The sequence below is a fragment of the Natator depressus genome, chromosome 3 (genome assembly GCF_965152275.1).
Source record: "Natator depressus isolate rNatDep1 chromosome 3, rNatDep2.hap1, whole genome shotgun sequence".
Taxonomy (NCBI): domain Eukaryota; kingdom Metazoa; phylum Chordata; order Testudines; family Cheloniidae; genus Natator; species Natator depressus.
The window spans coordinates 63,626,171-63,646,114 of NC_134236.1; the positions used below are offsets into that span (position 1 = coordinate 63,626,171).

Consider the following 19,944-nt stretch of genomic DNA (forward strand, 5'->3'; position numbering starts at 1 on the left):
AAAGCTAACTGAAGCATCACGGAGCAGCAACTTGGGCTGGTCGCTTGCCTTGAGTACCTCTGTGCAGCAAGGTGCTGCCTTGGAAAACAGGCCTTTCCCCAGGAGAACAGCACCACAAGCCCAGCAGGTCAATCCCAGGGCTAGCACCAGGGAAGGCACAGGGATTGTGCTTTGAATCCTGCCCACCTGGCACAATACTACCTCTCCATGTGACACACAGCCTGCTGCCTCCACCCCTTTCCTGTCGCGTCGCCCCACCTCCCCTTCCTTCGGGCGGCCCCTCCCCCTACTCTGTGCGTTTTCTATCAGCGCAGCCGCGCCCCTAGCAGCCTAGCTCCACCCCTTCACTGCCCCGCGCCTCACGCTTTCCTCCTCCACCGTCGCGCTCGGCCTATTCGGAACGACCTTGCTTATACGCGTGCGTAGTAGAGACTACTCGCCCTCCGGCCTCACCCCGCCCACAGCACCGTGGGTTCTGATTGGTCCGTTCTACGTTGCCCTGCTCGCCAATAGGAAAGCCGCATTCCTACCCCGCCTCTTTACAACGTGCTGTTGCTGTCACACCTGAGTCCTGACCCTAGGGGAGATGGCGGCGGCGGCCAGGCTCGGGCTGCGTCGGGTGTCGGTGCTCGCCTCCAGACCGGGGCAGCTGCGGGCCGGCATGGGGGGCCGGCTGCTCCCCTTGGCCGCCGGGCCGCGGCGACACGCGGCGCATTTCACGTTCCAGCCTGACGCGGAGCCCAGCGCGCACGGTGAGGGGGGGGGGCCGCGCCAGGCTCCGCCGCCTGCACCCCTTGCAGCCTGCCTGGCCCTGGAGAGGGGCTGCCCGGCTGGCGGAGGGCATCGGGCTCCCGGCGCAGCGCCTGCTGCTCTGGGTCCGCTTGGCCCGAGGGATCCCAGGCGTTAAGGGGAGCCGCCCTTCCCCGCCCGCCGCGCTGTCAGCGCCCGCTGTGGTTGGGGCTGGGGGACAAGGGCGCTGCATTTCCCCGGCGAGCCCCCCTCCCCCCAATCAGACCCCCCCCCCCGGGGCAGCCGTTAAATGTCCCCTGGCGGCGGCCCAGGCAGGCAGCGCGGAGCGGGCGTGTTGTTACCCCAGAACCACGAGCCCGCTCCCCCGAGCAACGAGCGCGCGGACAGCCAGGAGGCTTTCCCGACAATCAGTAAACGGCAGTTCTTGGCCTCCAGCCTTTTGGGGTGGGAGCCTCTGGGGTGGCTGACGCCACCTGGGTAGGCGCTCTCTGCAGTTAGGGTGAAAACGGCCTTTCTGTAAAGGGGGGACTGAGATCCCCCGCCCCATCCCTCCTTTCCAGCCGCTGGGCTCGGTCCGAGCCTTGCGACAAACTTACCTGAGTTGGTGACGCTGGAAGAGTAACTCACTCCCCTGAAATGACCGAAAGTTGAAGACAGGTGGCCTGATTTGATTTTTTTGGCTAGGATCTGGGGCTGGGCACCAGGTAGAAAAGCACTAACAGCTGTTCATTGCCACTTTTGGGTTAAAACTTGTTTTCACTCAGGGTCAGGAAACGTAGATGTGTGACATAATTGCATTTTAAGTTCAGAAGCCAATATTGCTGTGAAGGGGGGGGGGGGGAATCACTTAAAAGGTGTAGAGAAGATGTTTCTATTGTACAGAGTAATGAGAGACTCCAGTGGAGAGGAGCTCCATTATCTTTTGTTGGTTCTGCTGTAAATAGGCTTGGCTGAATTTGATTTTTTTTTTCAGTTTTGATTGATTGTGATTTTTATTTTTGCCAATTTTTATTTTTACAGTTATGGGAAGTTAGGGGTTGGCGGTGGGGTTACTGTTGGGGCAGTGCTGACAGTGGGGGCTGTAGGGGGCTTTCTGTGAGGCTGAAGGGCCCAAGACAGCTGGGGGAAAGGAGCAGGGGAGGCAGTGGTCCTGGTCTGTTGGAGCAGAGACCCCCAGCTGGGGCTGCAAGGAGAAAGATGAGCCCCTGGCCCTGCGGGGGGGGGGTCTCTGCTGAACGTCTCCTGACAAGGGATTGCCGCGTCCTCCCCCGCTGGTGAGTGAGCTGGGCTGTCTGTGCTGCTGCAGGGCCAATGCCCTGCAGGCACAAGCTGTAGGAGGCTGCATTCAATGCTGAGTGTTCTGATTTTTTTTGTTTGTTTGTTTTTTTTGTTGATTTCAGTGTGTCAGCTGAAATTGGTATTTATTGACATCTGATGATTTAAATTGGATCCTGTCAAGCCTACCTATAAAGTAGCCAAGTTCCCATGCACTCTGTGGCAGGCTGGCCCTAAGTTCTGCAGCATGTTATAACAAGCTATAAATTCTGTGGCAGATTCAGTTTGCCATTTGCATAGAATTAATGGTGAGAATGCCAAATACAATTATTTTCATGTAATATTCAGTTAATCTTACATTGCCCTCAAATTTCCAATATGCCACCGAATTTCGACACATCACTGCAATTGTAGAAGTTTTCAGTGTATGTTGGAGAAGCTGCAGGTTCTGGTATTTGGGCAGGAGACACTTAGCACTTCAGTTCCATGTTGTGGAGTTGCTACCAACAGTGGGAAAAGTTTGCAGAGAGCCTAACAGTCAGGGCTCTAGTCAGAAGAGATTGACGGGTCCTCCCCAGGGTGCCACCTGGAATTGGGGTACCACTGAGCCCACCAGCCTGGGCTCCCTTTTACACTGTACTGCTGTGACAAGCTGCAAAGCCCTTGGGAGTATAAACCCAAAATTATACTGTCTTGCGTTGAACAGGGAACTGTACAGCGTAAGATCATAAAATTCACCCTCTCCCTCGCTGTGGAGAGGAATATGCAACAGCCTTTTGTCCTTGAGCTATGATTCCGACACGCTGGTTTAGGTAAAGCAAAAACAAGTTTATTAACTACAGAAGATAAATTTTAAGTGACTATAAGTGATAGCAAACAGGTCAAAGCAGATTACCTAGCAAATAAACAAAAAACTCAAACTAAACTTAATATACTAAATAGATTGGATATGAATAGCAGCTTCTTACCCTAAGAGGTGATACAAGCAGGTTGCAGATTCTTAAGGGGCAAGCTCAACTTGCTTACAGCTTGGAATCCCCAGGTGTTCCATTCACAGGCTAAAAATCCCTTTAGCCCGGGTCCAGTGCTTCCCCCAGTTCAGTCTTTGTTCCTCAAGTGTTTCTCGTGTGGGGACCGAAGAACGCCAGATAAATATGGCGGGAATGCTTTGTTTTCAAGCTTGGTTCCCCGGATTGGTCTTGGAAAAACACTGACATCCCAAGATGGAGTCTAGAGACATGTGATCTCATTACATATCTTTGTAGAGTCATAACAGCCATTACTTGGAGGCTGTCTGATGTGTTCTCAGGAAGGCTCCCCAGGTGGGAGATGAGCTTCTCCTAAGGCTATAAGAGCAGCCATACTTGGTCAGACCAAAGGTCCATCTAGCCCACTATCTGGTCGTCTGATAGTGGCCAATGCCAGGTGCCCCAGAGGGAATGGACAGAACAGATAATCAAGTGATCCATCCCTTGTCACACATTTCCAGCTTCTGGCAAACAGAAGCTACGGGCACCATGTCTGCCCATCCTGGCTAATAGCCATTGTTGGGCCTATCCTCCATGAATTTATCTAGTTTTTTTTGGAACTGTGTTCTAGTCTTGGCCTTCACAACATCCTCTGGCAAAGAGTACCACAGACTCACTGTGCCTTGTGTGAAGAAATACTTCCTTTTGTTTGTTTAAAACCTGCTGCCTATTAATTTTTATTTGGTGACCCCCTAGTTCTCGTGTTATGAGAAGGAGTAAATAAAGCTTCCTTATTTACTTTCTCCACACAGTCATTTTATAGACCTCTATCATATTCCCCCCCCGAGTCGCCTTTTTCCAAGCTGTAAAGTCCCAGTCTTATTAATCTCTCCTCATACAGAAGCCATTCGATACCCCTAATAATTTTTGTTGCCCTTTTCTGAACCTTTTCCAATTCCAATATATCTTTTTTGAGATACATCCACACGTAGTATTCAAGATGTGGGCGTACCATGGTTTTATATAGGGACAATATATTTTCTGTCTTATCTATCCCTATCTTAAAAATTCCCAACGTTTTGTTAGCTTTTTTGACTGCTGCTGCACGTTGAGTGGATGTTTTCAGAGAACCATCCACAGTGACTCCAAGATCTTTCTTGAATATTAACAGCTAATTTAGACCCCATCATTTTATATGTATAGTTGGGATTATGTTTTCCAATGTGAATTACTTTTCATTTATGAACATTGAATTTCATCTGCCATTTTATTGCCCATGCACCCAGTTTTGAGAGGTCATAGAATCATAGAATATCAGGGTTGGAAGGGACCCCAGAAGGTCATCTAGTCCAACCCCCTGCTCGAAGCAGGACCAATTCCCAGTTAAATCATCCCAGCCAGGGCTTTGTCCCTTTGTAACTCTTTGCAGTCTGCCTGGGACTTACAAAACTTAAGATAGTTATAATCTGTAAATTTTGCCACCTCACTGTTTACCCCTTTTTCCAGATCTTTATTAATATGTTGAATAGGACTCCAGTACAGACCCCTTGGGGACACCATTATTTACCTCTCTGCATTCTTAAAACTGACCATTTATTACTACCCTTCGCGCGCCCCCCCCCCCCATCTTTAGGAAGGCCTATTGTTTTTTCCTAATAGCTCATTGCCCTGAATAGGCCCTTCCCAACCCAGCTATCTATCATGAAAGCATCTTGTCTAGTGGGCATTCCCCAGGTGTAACTATGTTTTGAAATACAGATTATAGTCAGTATTCACAACTTCAGGTATAAAAATGATGCATGCATACAAATAAGATAATCATATTCAGCAAATCATAACCTTTTCAATGACATCTCACATGACCTGTCTTGCATAAAATATATTCTAAGAATGTCAATCATATAATATGAGTTTAAAGAATATAGGATACAGTGTCAGAGATAATAGGTTTTTCCATAATGATCACTTCAGAATCTTGTTTTTGTTAGGTGGTGTAGCAGACATGCCTCTCCCTAATTTCTTCTAGCCTCCTCATGGCTTTTGAGGCCTTCTCAACAAAGAATAGTTCCTGGCTCTGATTCTCCTCATATCTTTTCCAGGAAGATGCAGAGTGAAAACTGACATGGCTCTTGTCTGCTCTACTACTGCCCATAACATTCTTCAAAGTGGCTATGAAACTGACTAGTGTTGTCAGTTTCGTTCTGACCCCTCCATCCCTGCTTGTACAGTAGAACCTGAGTTACAAACACCTTGGGAATGGAGGAGGTTTTATAATACTGAAATGTTCGTAACTCTGAACAGAACGTTATGGTTGTTCTTTCTAAAGTTTACAACTGAACATCGACTTTATACAGCTTTGAAACTTTTACTGTGTGGAAGAAAAATGCTGCTTTCCCTTTATTTTTTTAGTAGTTCATGTTTATCCCAGTACTGTGTGGTTGTGGTTTTTTTTTTTTTTTTTTTTTTTGGGTCTCTGTTGCTGCCTGATTGTGTACTTCCAGTTCCAAATAAGGTGGGTGGTTGACTGGTCAGTTTGTAACCTTGGTTTTCATAACTCTGAGATTCTAAGGGGGGTGTGTGTGTGTGTACACACACACACACGACCCCTTCCCTTCCTGAGAGGGCCCACAATAGTAAACCTCTGTAAGCTCCTAAAGGAGTACTTGTGGCACCTTAGAAACTAACCAACTTATCTGAGCATAAGCTTTCGTGAGCTACAGCTCACTTCATCGGATGCACAAAGTAGAAAGTGTCTCTAAGGTGCCACAAGTACTCCTTTTTCTTTTTGCGAATACAGACTGACACGGCTGCTACTCTGAAACCTAAATGATGAGTGTTGGTCTTAGCAACAGTTTGCATTTTTCTCGCTCTTTCGTCCACTAGGCACATATCACACTGCTGGTGATAAGCTTTTGCCTCAGTGGAGACTTCTGTCCAGTAAAAGTTTACAAGTTACCTCTGTATAGTTTTCAGTACCTGCAAGTATCCTGAAAATGAATACTATGGATGCAATTAGATGAATAGAAAACCTTTGGTTCCTTGATTTAAATCATAGCAAACATGCAGTATGACTTTGCATTCATATAGAAGGTGGTAAAAGTGAACTGTGTGATGCTGATGTTGACTATGCCATCATACAGTAGATTTTAAAAAAGTGTGTCTACTGCATTCTCTTCACTTAGTTCTAGAGCTCAGATACGAAGGGTGTAATTGGTTCCCCTCTTCTTGAAGTGAGTTAGTAGGGAGCCTTTCAGATAGTAGTTTAATAGTGACTGCTTTGACCTAACAGATGAGAATAATTCAGAAGCTTGATAAACAAATCTCTGCTGCTCATCACCAGTTCTGGAAAGACTGGGTTGTCATACTGTGAATAACTTAGTATGGGGAGGGGCAAGAGATTGTGATCGGAGGGTGGGGAAAATGCCATGGAAGCTCAAAGCAGCAGGCATAGATGGAATGATATAGTTGTAATTTATAAAAAATTGACAAAGTGTATTATGAATGACAACTAACAAATACTGGGGATATATAGGGATCAAAGCAGCCAGCTCTGGGCTGGAATGATACAGGTCTTTAGCCATGTACAGCAATCTGAGAGGAAGTGAAAAGCTCTCTTTACTAAATTTAAGCTGATGGGTTGTTTAGAGAGTTAAAATTAACTCCAGTTAGTTAGAATTTTTAAAAATATTGAGGTTCCTACTACTACCATGAATGGCCTGGAACTCCATTTTACTGTCGTTCAGAAGACAGGCCCATCTACAGCTGGGCAAAGATTCAGTAATAACTCGGAGGGGGAAGTTTCACCAGCTAAAGAATTGCCATCACCAGTTCCTTGTAGGTCTTACTCCTGAGGGAATTTTGTGCTAAAACTTAAAATTATGCACGCTATTTTAAAATTCTGCAAATTTTATTTGTCAGTAAATTAAACAAATGTGGCTCCAGCATGGCAGTGGGGAGCATAGGCCACTGGATGCATTGAGGTGGGAGATCACCCTGAAGCCCTTACCTCCCCCAGTACAGGGACTCAGCAGTGAGGCTGCACCTGACCCTGACACAGTGCAAGGGCTGGGCCTGCCCCAGAAGCACCCTGGGGTCCTGCCCCTCTGTGCCAGGTGTGGCTGGGCAGGCTCAGCCCAGCAGGATCCTAGTTTTGGGGGGTCCAAGTGTGGGGTGAGAGATTTCTGTGTGGGGCATCTGGGTGCAGGCAGCTCAGTGGGAGATCTGGATGCACAGGGGCTCGTTAGGGTGCAGGGACAATGGGACTCTGCAGGGGATCCAGATGATGGTGGATGGGCTCTGTGGGGGGGTAAGGCTACTTCTGTGCCCTTACAGGAATGCTCTATGTTAATGAGGATCCTGGGTCTAATAGCTGTGGTATCCTGTAGGAAAGAAGGCCATGGACTGAAATTTGGGCATAGTTTGGTAAACTTTAACAGAGTGGGTAACTATCTCAAAATGGTTATTTTTCATAAGAAAACAGTTTTACATAAGCTTATTGTCTTATAACCAGTAGGTGCTAGCCTTTGAAAATGCCTTGCAAAGTTACATCTGTTCTCTTGTACCTGGAGGCTCGAAGGAAGTTACAGCATATGCTGTCATCATTTTGTAACTTTTGAAAGAGATCTGAAATACTGGCCATCAGTATTGCAGTTACTGGGATTATCAAGTGTGCCAAACTGTATCTCATCCATTTAAAGTCTACGCCGCAAAACAGTCCTTTTGATCCTCATTAGCATTTTCCTTTTAAGGGCTTCAGTGGCTGCTGGCTCGTTTAAACTGTTACTAAGTTTTTTGTTTTGTTTTGTTTTTTAAACAGATAAATAGCTAAATAATGTCTCTCTCATGCAGGGCAAACCCAGAAAATGAATCTTTTCCAGTCCATAACTAGTGCCTTGGATAATACCTTGTCCAGAGATCCAACTGCAGGTACACTATAACTGTAATTATGTGTCTCTCTGTACTGTGAAATTAGTCATTTTTAAGATTATCTGAAACGTTTTTAATAAAATGTAGAAATAAACTGATTGCGGTTCCAAATCACTTAGAGAATACGCCTGTAGGATTAAAAATGTATACACAGTGTACTGAAAGACTATGCACCACATTGGAACTCAGCTGCAGTTCTTTTTCTCCTACAGCAATTGACTGCATCGTTAACATCTAACGTGGAGCAGAGAGCTGCATTGCTTAGCTTGCTTGGTATATGAGTAGTGATCCAAATATGTCAGGGGAAATTCAGGTCCTAGAAGGTAAACTAGTTAACTCTCATCTTAAAAAAACAAAACTACTTTAAGTTGAAGAGTACACTTTTAGAACACTTCAGATGTTAGAGGTTTTTGAGTTTTGTTTTTTCCCAAAAATGCATTTACTTTTGAATTTTCCTGATTGTAAATGTGCATGTTTGTAGTGATGATCAGAAATACCTCTGAGGTCTGGCTCTGGTTTTTCATTTTGCTGCTCTAAATATTTCTGCACACCTGAAACTTTGTCACTCTAAGTTACTTCTCTACCTTGGTGGGTCTTGCGCTTATTGGCGGATTTGCTCGCCTTGGAGCTTCACTGCAGCCCTCAGTTTGGCCGTTTTTGTGAACCCACAGTCCAGGTCAACTCCTCCTATGTCTGACCAGGAGTTGGAAGGTTTGGGGGGAACCCAGGTCCACCCTCTACTCCGGGTTCCAGCCCAGGGCCCTGTGGAATGCAGCTGACTAGAGTGCCTCCTGGAACAGCTGTGCGACAGCTACAACTCCCTGGGCTACTTCCCCATGGCCTCCTCCCAACACCTTCTTTATCCTCACCATAGGACCTTCCTCCTGCTGTCTGATGATGCTTGTACTCCTCAGTCCTCCAACAGTATGCGTTCTCACTCTCCGCTCTTAGCGCCTCTTGTTCCCAGCTCCTTACATGCGCACCACAAACTGAAGTGAGCTCCTTTTTTTAAACCCAGGTGCCCTGATTAGCCTGCCTTAATTGATTCTAGTAGCTTCTTGATTGGCTGCAGGTGTTCTAATCAGCCTGTCTTAATTGTCTCCAGAAGGTTCCTGATTGTTCTGGAACCTTCCCTGTTACCTTACCCTGGGGAAAGGGACCTATTTAACCTGGGGCTAATATATCTGACTTCTATTACCCTCCTGTAGCCATCTGGCCTGACCCTGTCACATCTTCTCCCCCCGCCCCGCCCAACACTACAGGGTTGGGCAACTTGGGACGTCAGGCAGTGTACTCCTGACAAGCCATTTGCATTGCCATGGTGGCTTCCAGCCTGGTTTTGTATGGTGAATTGGAAAGGTTGTAGGGACAGGAACCATCTGGTCACCCTTACGTTCTTCTCTTTATTTCGCTGCATCCACTGGAGGGGTGCATGGTCGGTCACAAGGGTAAACCGTCGTCCCAGAAGGTAATAACGTAGTGTTTCCATGGCCCATTTCACAGCTAGGCACTCCTGCTCTCTCGGGAGGAGCTTCCTACTGAGGTAGAGGATTGGGTGTTCTTCATCTCTGACCATCTGCGATAGGACAGCTCCCAATCCTACTTCAGATACATCTGTCTGTAAAATGAATTCTCTGTTGAAGTCTGGGGCTGTAAGCACAGGGTTACTGCAGAGGGCTGTCCGTAGATCCATGAATGCTTTCTCTGCGGCATCTGTCCACTTCACCATGTTCGGACCCCGGGCTTTTATCAGGTCTGTCAGGGGACTCGCTCTGGTAGCAAAATGGGGAATAAATCGTCGGTAGTACCCCACCACACCCAGGAATGCCCGGACTTGTTTTTTCCGATTTGGCCAGGGCCAATTTTGGATAGCCTCTAGTTTGTTTAGTTGGGGCTTGACCATGTCCCTTCCTACAATGTAGCCAAGGTATTTACCCTCGGCTAGCCCTATAGCACGCTTGGCTGGGTTGGCTGTGAGGCCAGCCTGTCTTAGCATGTCCAGAACCGCTTCCACCTTTTCCAAATGGGTTTCCCAGTCAGGGGTGTGAATAATCACATCATCCAGGGCCGCTGCATAACTGGTATGGGGCCGTAGGAGCTTGTCCATAAGACGCTGGAAGGTGGCAGGTGCCCCATGCAGTCCAAAAGGAAGAACGGTATATTGAAACAGACCCTCTGGTGTGGCGGTTCAATGACAAGACAGAACACAGCTTTTAGCAAGCAAGCAGGCTGGTCTCTGCTAACAGGCTTCCGCCTGTCAGCTTTCCACCTTCCCCTTTATTCTCTCTCTCCCCCCGCGCATTACATTCTCCAACAGATAAAAGGGATACACTGGCTTTGTTTAACATTCTTATTTACCAATTTCTATCTACAGCATTCCTTGCTCTCGGGCCTTGAGCCCAGTCCTGAGAGGCTTCCCACGGTTCATGTCATCTTGGCAAGATTCCAAGGTTGATGCCCTTGGATGGAGCAGTGTGTGCACTACTCCTACACAACACTCCGGGTGTGCCCTGAATGTTGCCAACCGCATAAACCTTGTATGAATCCTACACTCTGGTGTAGAGAGTGCCGTCATTTCTTTCGCATTTTTGGCAAGGGGAATCTGCCAGTATCCCTTTTGTTAAATCAAGGGTGGTCAGATCTGGCATTGCTCAGGCAGTCAACTAACTCATCAATATGGGGTTTGCATCGAATTTGGATATCTCATTCAGCCAGCGAAAGTCATTACAAAACCTAGTGGTGCAATCGGGTTTGGGCACCAACACAATCGGGCTTGACCACTGACTGTGGGACTTTTCGATGACTGCCAGCTTCAACATCCTTTTTACCTCTGCCTTGATCTCCTCCCTTTTTGCTGCTGGGACCGATAGGGCCTTAAAGTTACCTTTGCCCCAGGATCTGTGATACTGTGGTGGTATGCTTCAGTGGTCCAGCCTGGTTTGGTTGAAAACACGTTCTGGTGTCGGTTGATCATCTCAGTTACCTCCTTCTTCTGGTTTGGTGTCAGATCAGTGGATATCCTGATCTGCTCCTGCCTCTTATTTCATCGGATCGGGGTCTCTTGGGCCACTAGACGCCTCTCGTTGGTGCCAAGGCTTTAAAAGGTTAATGTGATAAATTTGTTCTTGTTTCCGGCGTCCTGGCTGCCACACCTTTTGTAGGTTACTTCCCCCATGGGTTCAACCACCTCCATAGGGCCTCTGCCATTGGGCCAAAAGCTTGCTTTCTGCCGTGGGTACCAACGATCCCCTGCTTGGAACTGTCGGACTCTTGCCTGGCGATTTTAATGGGTTCGCTGGGCCTCCTGCGCCTTTCCCAAATGTTCCCGTACAATAGGGGTGACCCGGACTATCCGTTCTCTCATCTGCAACACATGGTCAATTATATTTCTCCCCTCTTCCCAGATTTCTTTGGCAATATCTAGTATGCCACAGGGGTGGCGTCCGTATAATAATTCAAAGGGGGAAAACGCAGTTGTGGCCTGAGGTACTTCCCGGATTGCAAACATAAGGTAGTAGAGTGTCCCAATCCTTCTTGTCCCGACTTACCACTTTTCTTATTGCCTTGAGGGTTCAGTTAAACCTTTGTACCAGCCCATCGGTCTGCGAATGATACCCTGAGAACTTCAGTCTATGTATATGGAGCAGTGTACAGAGGTCCTTCATTAGCTTCAACATAAATGGGGTACCTTGGTCTGTTAATATCTCCTTTGGTAGCCCCACTCTGGCAAAGATCCCCACCAATCCTTTAGCTATTGTTTTTAGAGGTCGTGTTCCACAGGGGGACGGCTTCTGGGTAGTGAGTAGCATAATCCAGAACAACAAGTATATATTGGTGGCCCCGGATTGTCTTCTCCAGGGGTCCCACTAGGTCCATGGCTATTCACTCGAAGGGGACCTCTATGATGGGAAGGGGTACTAAAGGTGCCCTCAAGTGGGGATGGGGACTGTGCAGCTGACATTCTGGCCAGAAGAATCATCGCAGGACTCATGCCAGGGTCTTCTCTACCCCCAAATGCCCCCCAAAAAGAAGACTATGGGCCAGACTTAATACAGCATTCTGGTGTTTTTGAGGTACTAGGATCTGCTGTACCTTCTGCCCCTGTACTGGTGCAACCTGGTATAAGAGATTCTTCTTCATTATGAAGTAGGGTCCTGGTCCCTGCATTTTCCCTTCCACAGGGACCCCATCTATTTTGGTCATCTCCTTCCTAATGTTGTCGTACCTTGGGTCTTCAGCCTGCTCCTGTCCAAAATTTCCTCTCCCCAGGGCTAATCTGCTTGAGATCTAGGGGGCCAGTCTCTGTTGCCTCTACTGGTTCAGAGGCATTAGGGTGTGGGTCAGACTTGGGTGCTTCTCCCTCCTGAGTGACCTACTTTTCAGCTGCTCGGGTCCGCCTACCTATGAGAGCGACCCTCTGGCTTTGGGCCAGTATTCAGGTTCCCAAGGCCTTAGCTGTCCTTCTTTCCCTTTTCGTGTTTCTACGCTGTCTGGGAGTGGAAAACAAATCTGGGGATATTTCAGAGAAGGTTGAGGGTTGACAGTCTACTGTGGATGCCTCACTACTTTCAGGGCTTCCCCCTTTCTCCAATTCCCCTACTGGGAGTAAGTCTCCAAACCCTGGGAAGTCCCTCCCTATGAGCACTGGGTATGGGAGTTTAGGGACTACACCTGCTGCTACCTCAGTAGTGTTCCCCTGAATCTCGATTTTTTTACTGGGATGGTGGGGTAACATGCGTCCGTGGGACAGTTGGTTATTATCTCCATATGCTTAGCCCACAGCAGCTGACTACGCTTCACGAGCTTCCCTGAGACAAGCGTGATAGCACTCCCCGAATCAACCAGTGCTGTGGTCTCTACCCCATTTAGCTTCACTGGTCTGGTGTACATATGTGGGGATAGTGAGACCCCACAAGGTGGATTAGGGAGCATGGGTCTGCCCAGTTCCCCAGGTTACACTGCATAGGCTCCTTGGCATTGGGACACTATGCAGCTTTGTGTCCCCACTCCCCACAGGCATAACATCTGTATGGAGCCCTAGGTGTTCCCTGGTCTCTTGGTTTAAGCAGTCTAACATCACGATCCTCTTCCCCCTCAGTGCTCCGACTCTTTGTGGCTTCTGGTGGGCCTTCAGCCCTTCTCTTTTTCCACCTGGGCTCTCCTGGTGGCCCGGTCACGCAAGCTCTAGGGCTTGGTGCTGCTAGTTTAAGCTGGGGTGCTTCTTCCTTAACTGGTCGGGTCAGCTCCCTCTCCATCCTTCGCCTCTCTACCAGTGCAACAACCTTGTTGTAGGTGGAGGGTTCATTCTGGCTTACCCAGGCACAAAGGTCTGGCAGTAGTCCTCTCATGTACGGGTTGATGACAAGAACTTCTAGTATCTCCGCCCAGACTCCGGGACTCAGTTCGTAACCACTTTCGTGCGAGATGGATGAGGTCATATAATTGGGACCGCGGGGTTTTGTTTTCCTGGTACCTCCACTCATGATATCGCTGGGCCCGTGCTGCGGTCGTTACCCCAGATCTGGCCAGGATCTCTGCTTTCAGCTGGGGGTAGTCTGCCGCAGCCTCTTCAGGCAAATCATAGTAGGCCTTCTGGGCCTCCCCACACAAGAATGGAGCGAGGATGCCAGACCACGGTTCTCGGGGCCAAGCCTCCCACAGGGCTGTCCTCTCAAAGACGAGGAGGTATGCCTCTACATTATCCTCCCGCGTCATTTTCTGCAGCCAGTTGCTGGCCCGCATGATCAGCTCTGTAACCTTTTTGTACTGGTACCCCTTTCACATAGCAAGCCTCGAGTGTGACCCCTCTTATACCTTTAAAACACTTGTAAAAATCTATTTAACACCATTATAAATGCTGGAGGAAAAGCGTGGTTTGGGGTGGAGGCTGACAGCTCGTGACCCCCCATGTAATAATCTTGCAACCCCCTGAGGGGTCCTGACCCCCATTTTGAGAACCCCTGCTCTAGTTTTATATATTAAATATATAAAAGTGTATTTCTCAATGAGAAATTAAAAGTAGCCTTGTCCTAAAAATCCTAAAATTACTTTTTAAAAGAGATCAAAGTTCAGCAATCAACCAATTTAAGGGAAAGGGCTAGACTGCTTTTAAAATCTGGATCCATTTACTGTCTAATGGCTTTTTGGTGGTTTGTATGGTTCCTAGTGGATGGATAGTCCACATTGCAAAGAGCATAATAATGGTGAGTATTTAAGCTAGCAACTTGCACAGTTATTGAACTACCTTCTTTTCCCTAAAGGTGGTCCCTCCAGATCAGGGCCGTAGCACATGGGTGGGAGATTTTGGAGAAACTTGCTATTTAATGGATCAATTAACATTCGTGGTGATCAGTTCAGCGTTTTTCAGGAGCATTAAAATCACATAGAAATGAAATGGGAAATGAAAACAGTTGACACTTACAAATTAGTGGTTGAGGAGTCCTTACTTGTGATGTCATTTTATTTTTGATTGAAAGGAAAGATTGCATCAGATCTTAAACTTTTTAAAATGGAATGTCTAAATTCAGCAGATGTTTGGTTAGTTCATACACTAAACTTCTTGGAATTTTTAAATGAATTTGTAGTGCTGTGGTATTACTTAAATATTTTTCTGAAATGTTCCTACAGTAGTTTCTGAAACATAGAACGTTTAAACTATTCTAGCTATTTTGGGCCAGAAAGTGTATTGTCATACTAACTCCTCCTCTTCCCCTTTTGTTTAATGTACTGTTTTTTTAAAAGGTGGTGCTGATCTATGAGTGTAGGAGAGGTGGGGGAAAATCTTGATTGCTAATGCGCATACTATATTTAAAATGCTTTGAACTTTTTGTTGATAAAAATACAGTACTTTGAGGTCAAATTAATCCTCCTTTTGGACATGATGAAATATCTAAAATTCAATGCTTTTAACTATAGTATTTTATAGTAGCATATACTCAGTAAATTGTTTAGAAATCTATTAAAACTTGTTCTCACTCAATCATGAATGTTGAAACTTAAGATGTTGAATATAAATGGAAACAGTAAAATTCAGGTGAGGACTGCGCTAACAGTTTATAAATCGTTAGAATAGAATAAATAGGATTATCTTAATTTTCATACTAGATGAGTGTTTGTATTCATAAATAAAATTAAACTATGTATGCCTTATTTTGCAGTAATATTTGGCGAAGATGTAGCCTTTGGTGGAGTCTTCAGGTGCACTGTTGGGTTGCGAGACAAATATGGTGAGTTAGCTGCTTCTGTACAAGCAATATTAGATTTAAAATCTTTCCTTTTCCTGCTATAGCTATGATCCTAGATGAGTCTTGTGGGGAAAATCATGTAAATGACTTTGTTTTTGTTTTGATATAGCTGAAGATTTAATGTTTTGAACAGATTTAATGATTTTGTTTAATAGGAATTTCCAAATTAGGCATTGAACTTGGCCTCAAAGTTTATAACTTAAATTTTATTTTCAACTAAGTTGGCTTGCAAAAAGTTGTTTTTGGCTTTTACAAGAATTCCAGGTTGTAGTGTCTCTTAAGATCAGATAAGATGTATTTATCTTTACTCGCAACTAGTAACCCATGGTCATTCATACCAACTGTATTGCTTCCATAAAGAAAATGAGGTAACATGTATTTCTGGATCCTGTGTATAAATGACCAGGAACTGAGTTTAGGCCCTATATTCAATTCGGTTTTAACACTTTTTTCCTCTCCCCCGAAGTATACCACTTTCTTATGTGGTTCAGCTAGCCAGTGTTAGAACCATACTTGAACTGTCCTTAAAACTTAATTCTTTTACTCATTTTTCTGGCCCTGCATAGAAGGAGCCTGAAAAAATATTAGTTACCTTGTCCACAAATTAACCAGGATAGTCAGTTTTGTAACCTACTAGACATGAAAAGCATAACTTGAGAAACTGTATGGAAAATAAGATGTTACTTTATCCAAGAACTGAGTGATGTGGTAAATCTCATGAAGCTTGGCTTAGTAATGAGGGAAGACAGGAGGAAGTTTATTTAAAACACTTGGGAATCTTAACTGTTACTTCCTCTTGTGGAATCATTGTGCTGTCTGAGCATCTCTTCAATGGCACATTCTCAAGAATCCTTCTGTCCCATTATAGGAATCTGGACTCAGAAATACAACTGATCTTTCTCTTTCAGTTGCCTAGGGGAAAGGTTGGAATTCTCCTTGAATTATGCTGGTGTAATTCTGACTTCAGTGGAGTTAGTCCTGATTTGTGAGAGAGAAGAGTCAGGCTCATAGCTCTTTTGTTAGACTCTGTTCTTCTGGTTAATGGTGTTTTTTTCTCAGAAAATGCAAAGAAGTCCTTTCTGAATTTCTGGTTTACAATTGAAATAGCTCTCTTCTGGTTACCCATAGAATGTATGGTTTTTTAACTTGACTTTTGTGGTTCTAATAAACATTATCAGAGTGTAAAATGTCAGTGTTTCATGTACTACATGCTGGATAATATCTATAGCTACCTGCATGGTGGTTAAGAGTAATAGGGGATAAGACAGTATACATCAGTGATTGCCTTAAGCACACAAGGGAGACCATGTCTACACTGCCCTGTAATTCAGACTACGGGGATGTGAATTACAGCAAGCCCTGAAGTGCTGCGCTGTAACTCCCTTGTGTGGATGCTGTGGACTGAACAAAAAGGTACCTAGTTCACATTATTGACTACTTTAATGTGAACTAGGAACTTTTTCGTTCACATACAGTGTCGACATGGGGAGTTACAGCTCAGCATTCTGGTGTTTATGTAATTTACCCCATTGTAGTCCAAACTGTGGGGCAGTGTAGACCAGCCCTAAGCCTGTCTGCCTTAACTAGGCATATCTTTTTTTCTATGCCTCACCCTCTTTCTTACTATAACATTCAAGTAGGCTACCGGTCTATCTTTTATCTGTAACTTTGTTCATGGTAGGCAAATTTAAAAATCATAGCTACAGAAAGCGAACACCATAAATTTTGAATACTAATATTTGCATTAGAATAAGATCTCTGTGACATTACATTTGGCTGCTGAGAAAATTAACACAAGATTTCAACAGGGAAATAAGCAGCAGGAGCAGATGGGTTCTCAAGCAAATATCCTGTTTCTGTGCAAATGTCTCTAGTAGTAAAGCACAAGGGAAAGCAAATACAAGTTGTATTACCAGGAGACTGTTTACACAGTGTATTGTGTATGCAAAAAATAAAGTCCTTAAGATCCTTTTGGCCCTCATTGGTAAGAATATCGTAAGTGTTTGTTGAAGGTTTTTTCCACTAACCAGCAAAACAGCAATAAGCAAATACAAGACATAAATATTTGTAAATATTTATATCATACCAATGTGTTGGTGTAAAATGTGAGGGTGTTTTTTATTTTTCCTCCTTTTGTGTTTTTTTTTTTTTCTTTTTTCTTTTTTTCTGGTATATAATCATCAAGATCACTAGATGGCAGTCTGGCTCTGAAAGTAGTACTCTTAAGAGCAAGTCTGTAGTCCCTTTTTAATTAAATGCAGGGAGCAAGATCTAAATACCAATTTATATACTTGTAGGCAGAATTTAGTTTTATTAATGGCTCAGAACTACCCAGATGTTACTCAATATCAAGACTACGGTGCAGAGAAGTTGCGGGGGGGGGGGGAAGAGTATTTTAAAACAGATTTCTTCTTTCAGTGAGTCTAAATTAACTGTGCTATGAAAGCCAGTTAAACCCCACATGTATCTTATGCTTATCTCAGGAAGAAGGTGTCAAGAGGAAAAAATAAAATCATAATTTTAAATCAAGTCAACACTTAAAATGGCTTATGAGACTACATATAATTAAATACTTTAGCTTAGAATTTAAATGCACAGAAGTTAGTAAATAGAAGTTTGTTTCTCACAGAAGCTGTAACTTGTTAGTGTCTGAATTAAACCTATGGTAATTCTTCAGAGTCCCTTTGTGGCAGACCCAACTATGTATTGGTATTCGCACGTGAACCTGCAAACACACTTTTTGCCACTTCTCAACAGTGGAGGTGTTGCTCTGGGACTCATGAGATATATGTATGGATGCCCTTATGGGGATAAGAGAGGGAAAGGGCATGCATGACCTTTTCTACTTTGTTCTGCCTCAGGACTTTATGGGCATTGGGTGGTCTATTCTTTCTCTTTTTTTCATAAGCATGCTTGGGCATCAAATGTATGGCCCACAGCCTGTGTCAGGCCCACCTGGTGTATTTGTGTCCTGCGTGACCTGTTCAGACTGCAGAATGTCAGCTTCTGAAATAAAATTCTAGCTCTCATGGTTGTGAGAACTTCCCAAATCAGAGTAAAAACAAAATGTTTACTTTCCTGAGTCTGTATATGGTTTTTGGCTTTGAGAGAGATGATCTCCCATGTCCCCTATTAATCTAATCAGAGTATGAAGTAGAGGACACTTTGTCAAGGTTAACTATTATATTGCTGATAATTTTAGCATGTGGATTGGGGAAAGGAGTGAGAAATCTAGTGGTGGGAGAGGAGGATTATTGTAGGGAAGGAAATGCAGAAGGAAGAAGAAAGACAGGAAAGACAAATAGACTAGGGGGAGGCAAGAGAAACAAACAATAGTTGAGTGGGATGGGCTTATTTCCCAATGAAATGTGACAATGAAGTAATTAGTGATGAAACTTTTAGTTACTAGTAAAGGCCAAATTCTATCCTGTTCCTTTAAATCTTCATGCTCACAGTAGAGAGTTCTGCTGTGAATGTAAGGGGATATAGAGTCCCAAAGCTGTGTTCAGGTCAATGGACTGTAACTAAAAGTGGAATTTAGCCTTCTTTACTGAGTAAATTTGACATGCTGGGGATTTTGTAAATAACTGTAGTGGCAGGCTTTAAGTGGCTGCTCCTTTTTGTACTGATCAGTTGCTAATAAGTTTTCGCTACCATGCAAGGTTTATGCAGAGCATCTGCAGTTAGCTCATAGAGAACTGCTGGCTGGAGGGTCAAGAGTATTTCCCTGAGTGTTAATTTCTCCTTCAAAGATCCATAACTTCTAGGAAGAAGGATGGCAGTACTCCATGTTATATGACTCCTGAAGACATTGCTGGGCTGGAACAGTGTGATACAGTCTTTAAAATTAGTCCTGTGTAATCCCCAGAGGGCCTCCCATTGTGAGGGGTATCACACATGATGCAGACACACTTGAGGTCTGCATGCTCCGTAGGAGCCATCTTCTTTTGTCTCTGATAAAGACAGTTGTGGTTTAAACTTTATATCCCTGGTCTTAGTCTAGTTCCCGAAGTACAAAAGCTGCAGTAGATTCATGAAGAAGACACTCTTAGATGCCTGACCATACTAGAAAGCATGACAGGAAAACCAAAGTGGCCAACTCTTTCCCACGAGTGCAGTGGGAGGGACATTGGATCACCAGGCTTCCTCTTGTCCATCCCTGCTTGTTGGAGAGACTTTACCACACTGGACTGAAAATGTTCAATCTTCACTGATCCTGGGCTGAGGTTTGCAAAGGTAATAAGAATAAAAGTAGTGAGAATTCAGGTTTTTTTTTTTATTTTGTTATTCTTTTGGAGGGAAAAATTGCATCCCTAAGTTTAATACACTGTGGAGTTCAACTGTGTCTGCTAGGGACTGAGACATGTCATTCCATATTCTTTCTGTGTCTGCTAGGGACTGAGACATGTCATTCCATATTCTTTCTGAAAATATGCTTATGATATGAAAGACATAACTGAGGTATACTTTATGCAAGATGGTTCATGTAAGATATCATTGGAAAGGTTATGATTTACTGAATGCGATTATCCAATTTGTATGCCTGTATCATTTCTGTATCTGAAGTTAGGAATATTGACTATATATCTGTATTTCAACTGTGCTACTTCGGGTGATGCCCACTGCTAACACTTCAGGTACAACAATGGAAAAGCCAGATAGGGTGGATGGCCCATCAGCAAGGACAATGAACTGCAAAAAGCTTGGCCTTCCTGTGGACACTCCATATCTCCACTGACTCATGGACTCTCTGATCCTACAGAGTCAGGTGGTCTTGTGAC

The 19,944-nt window shown here is 44.8% G+C and overlaps 1 protein-coding gene across 3 annotated transcripts in view; it reads left to right on the forward strand.

Moving 5' to 3' along the window:
- The first annotated feature begins 545 nt into the window (after positions 1-545).
- Positions 546-19,944, forward strand: part of BCKDHB (branched chain keto acid dehydrogenase E1 subunit beta) — a 289,050-nt gene continuing 269,651 nt past the window's right edge. For 2 of the 3 annotated variants that reach the window (XR_012638787.1, XM_074948031.1), the window contains exons 1-3: positions 546-752; positions 7,842-7,919; positions 15,077-15,145. Coding sequence is in view for 2 of the 3 variants with exons in the window: in XM_074948031.1 (XP_074804132.1) it covers positions 587-752; positions 7,842-7,919; positions 15,077-15,145 (313 nt within the window). In the remaining variant the exon portion in view is untranslated. The remainder of the gene's footprint in view (positions 753-7,841; positions 7,920-15,076; positions 15,146-19,944) is intronic. The other variant, XM_074948030.1, reaches the window with a different exon arrangement.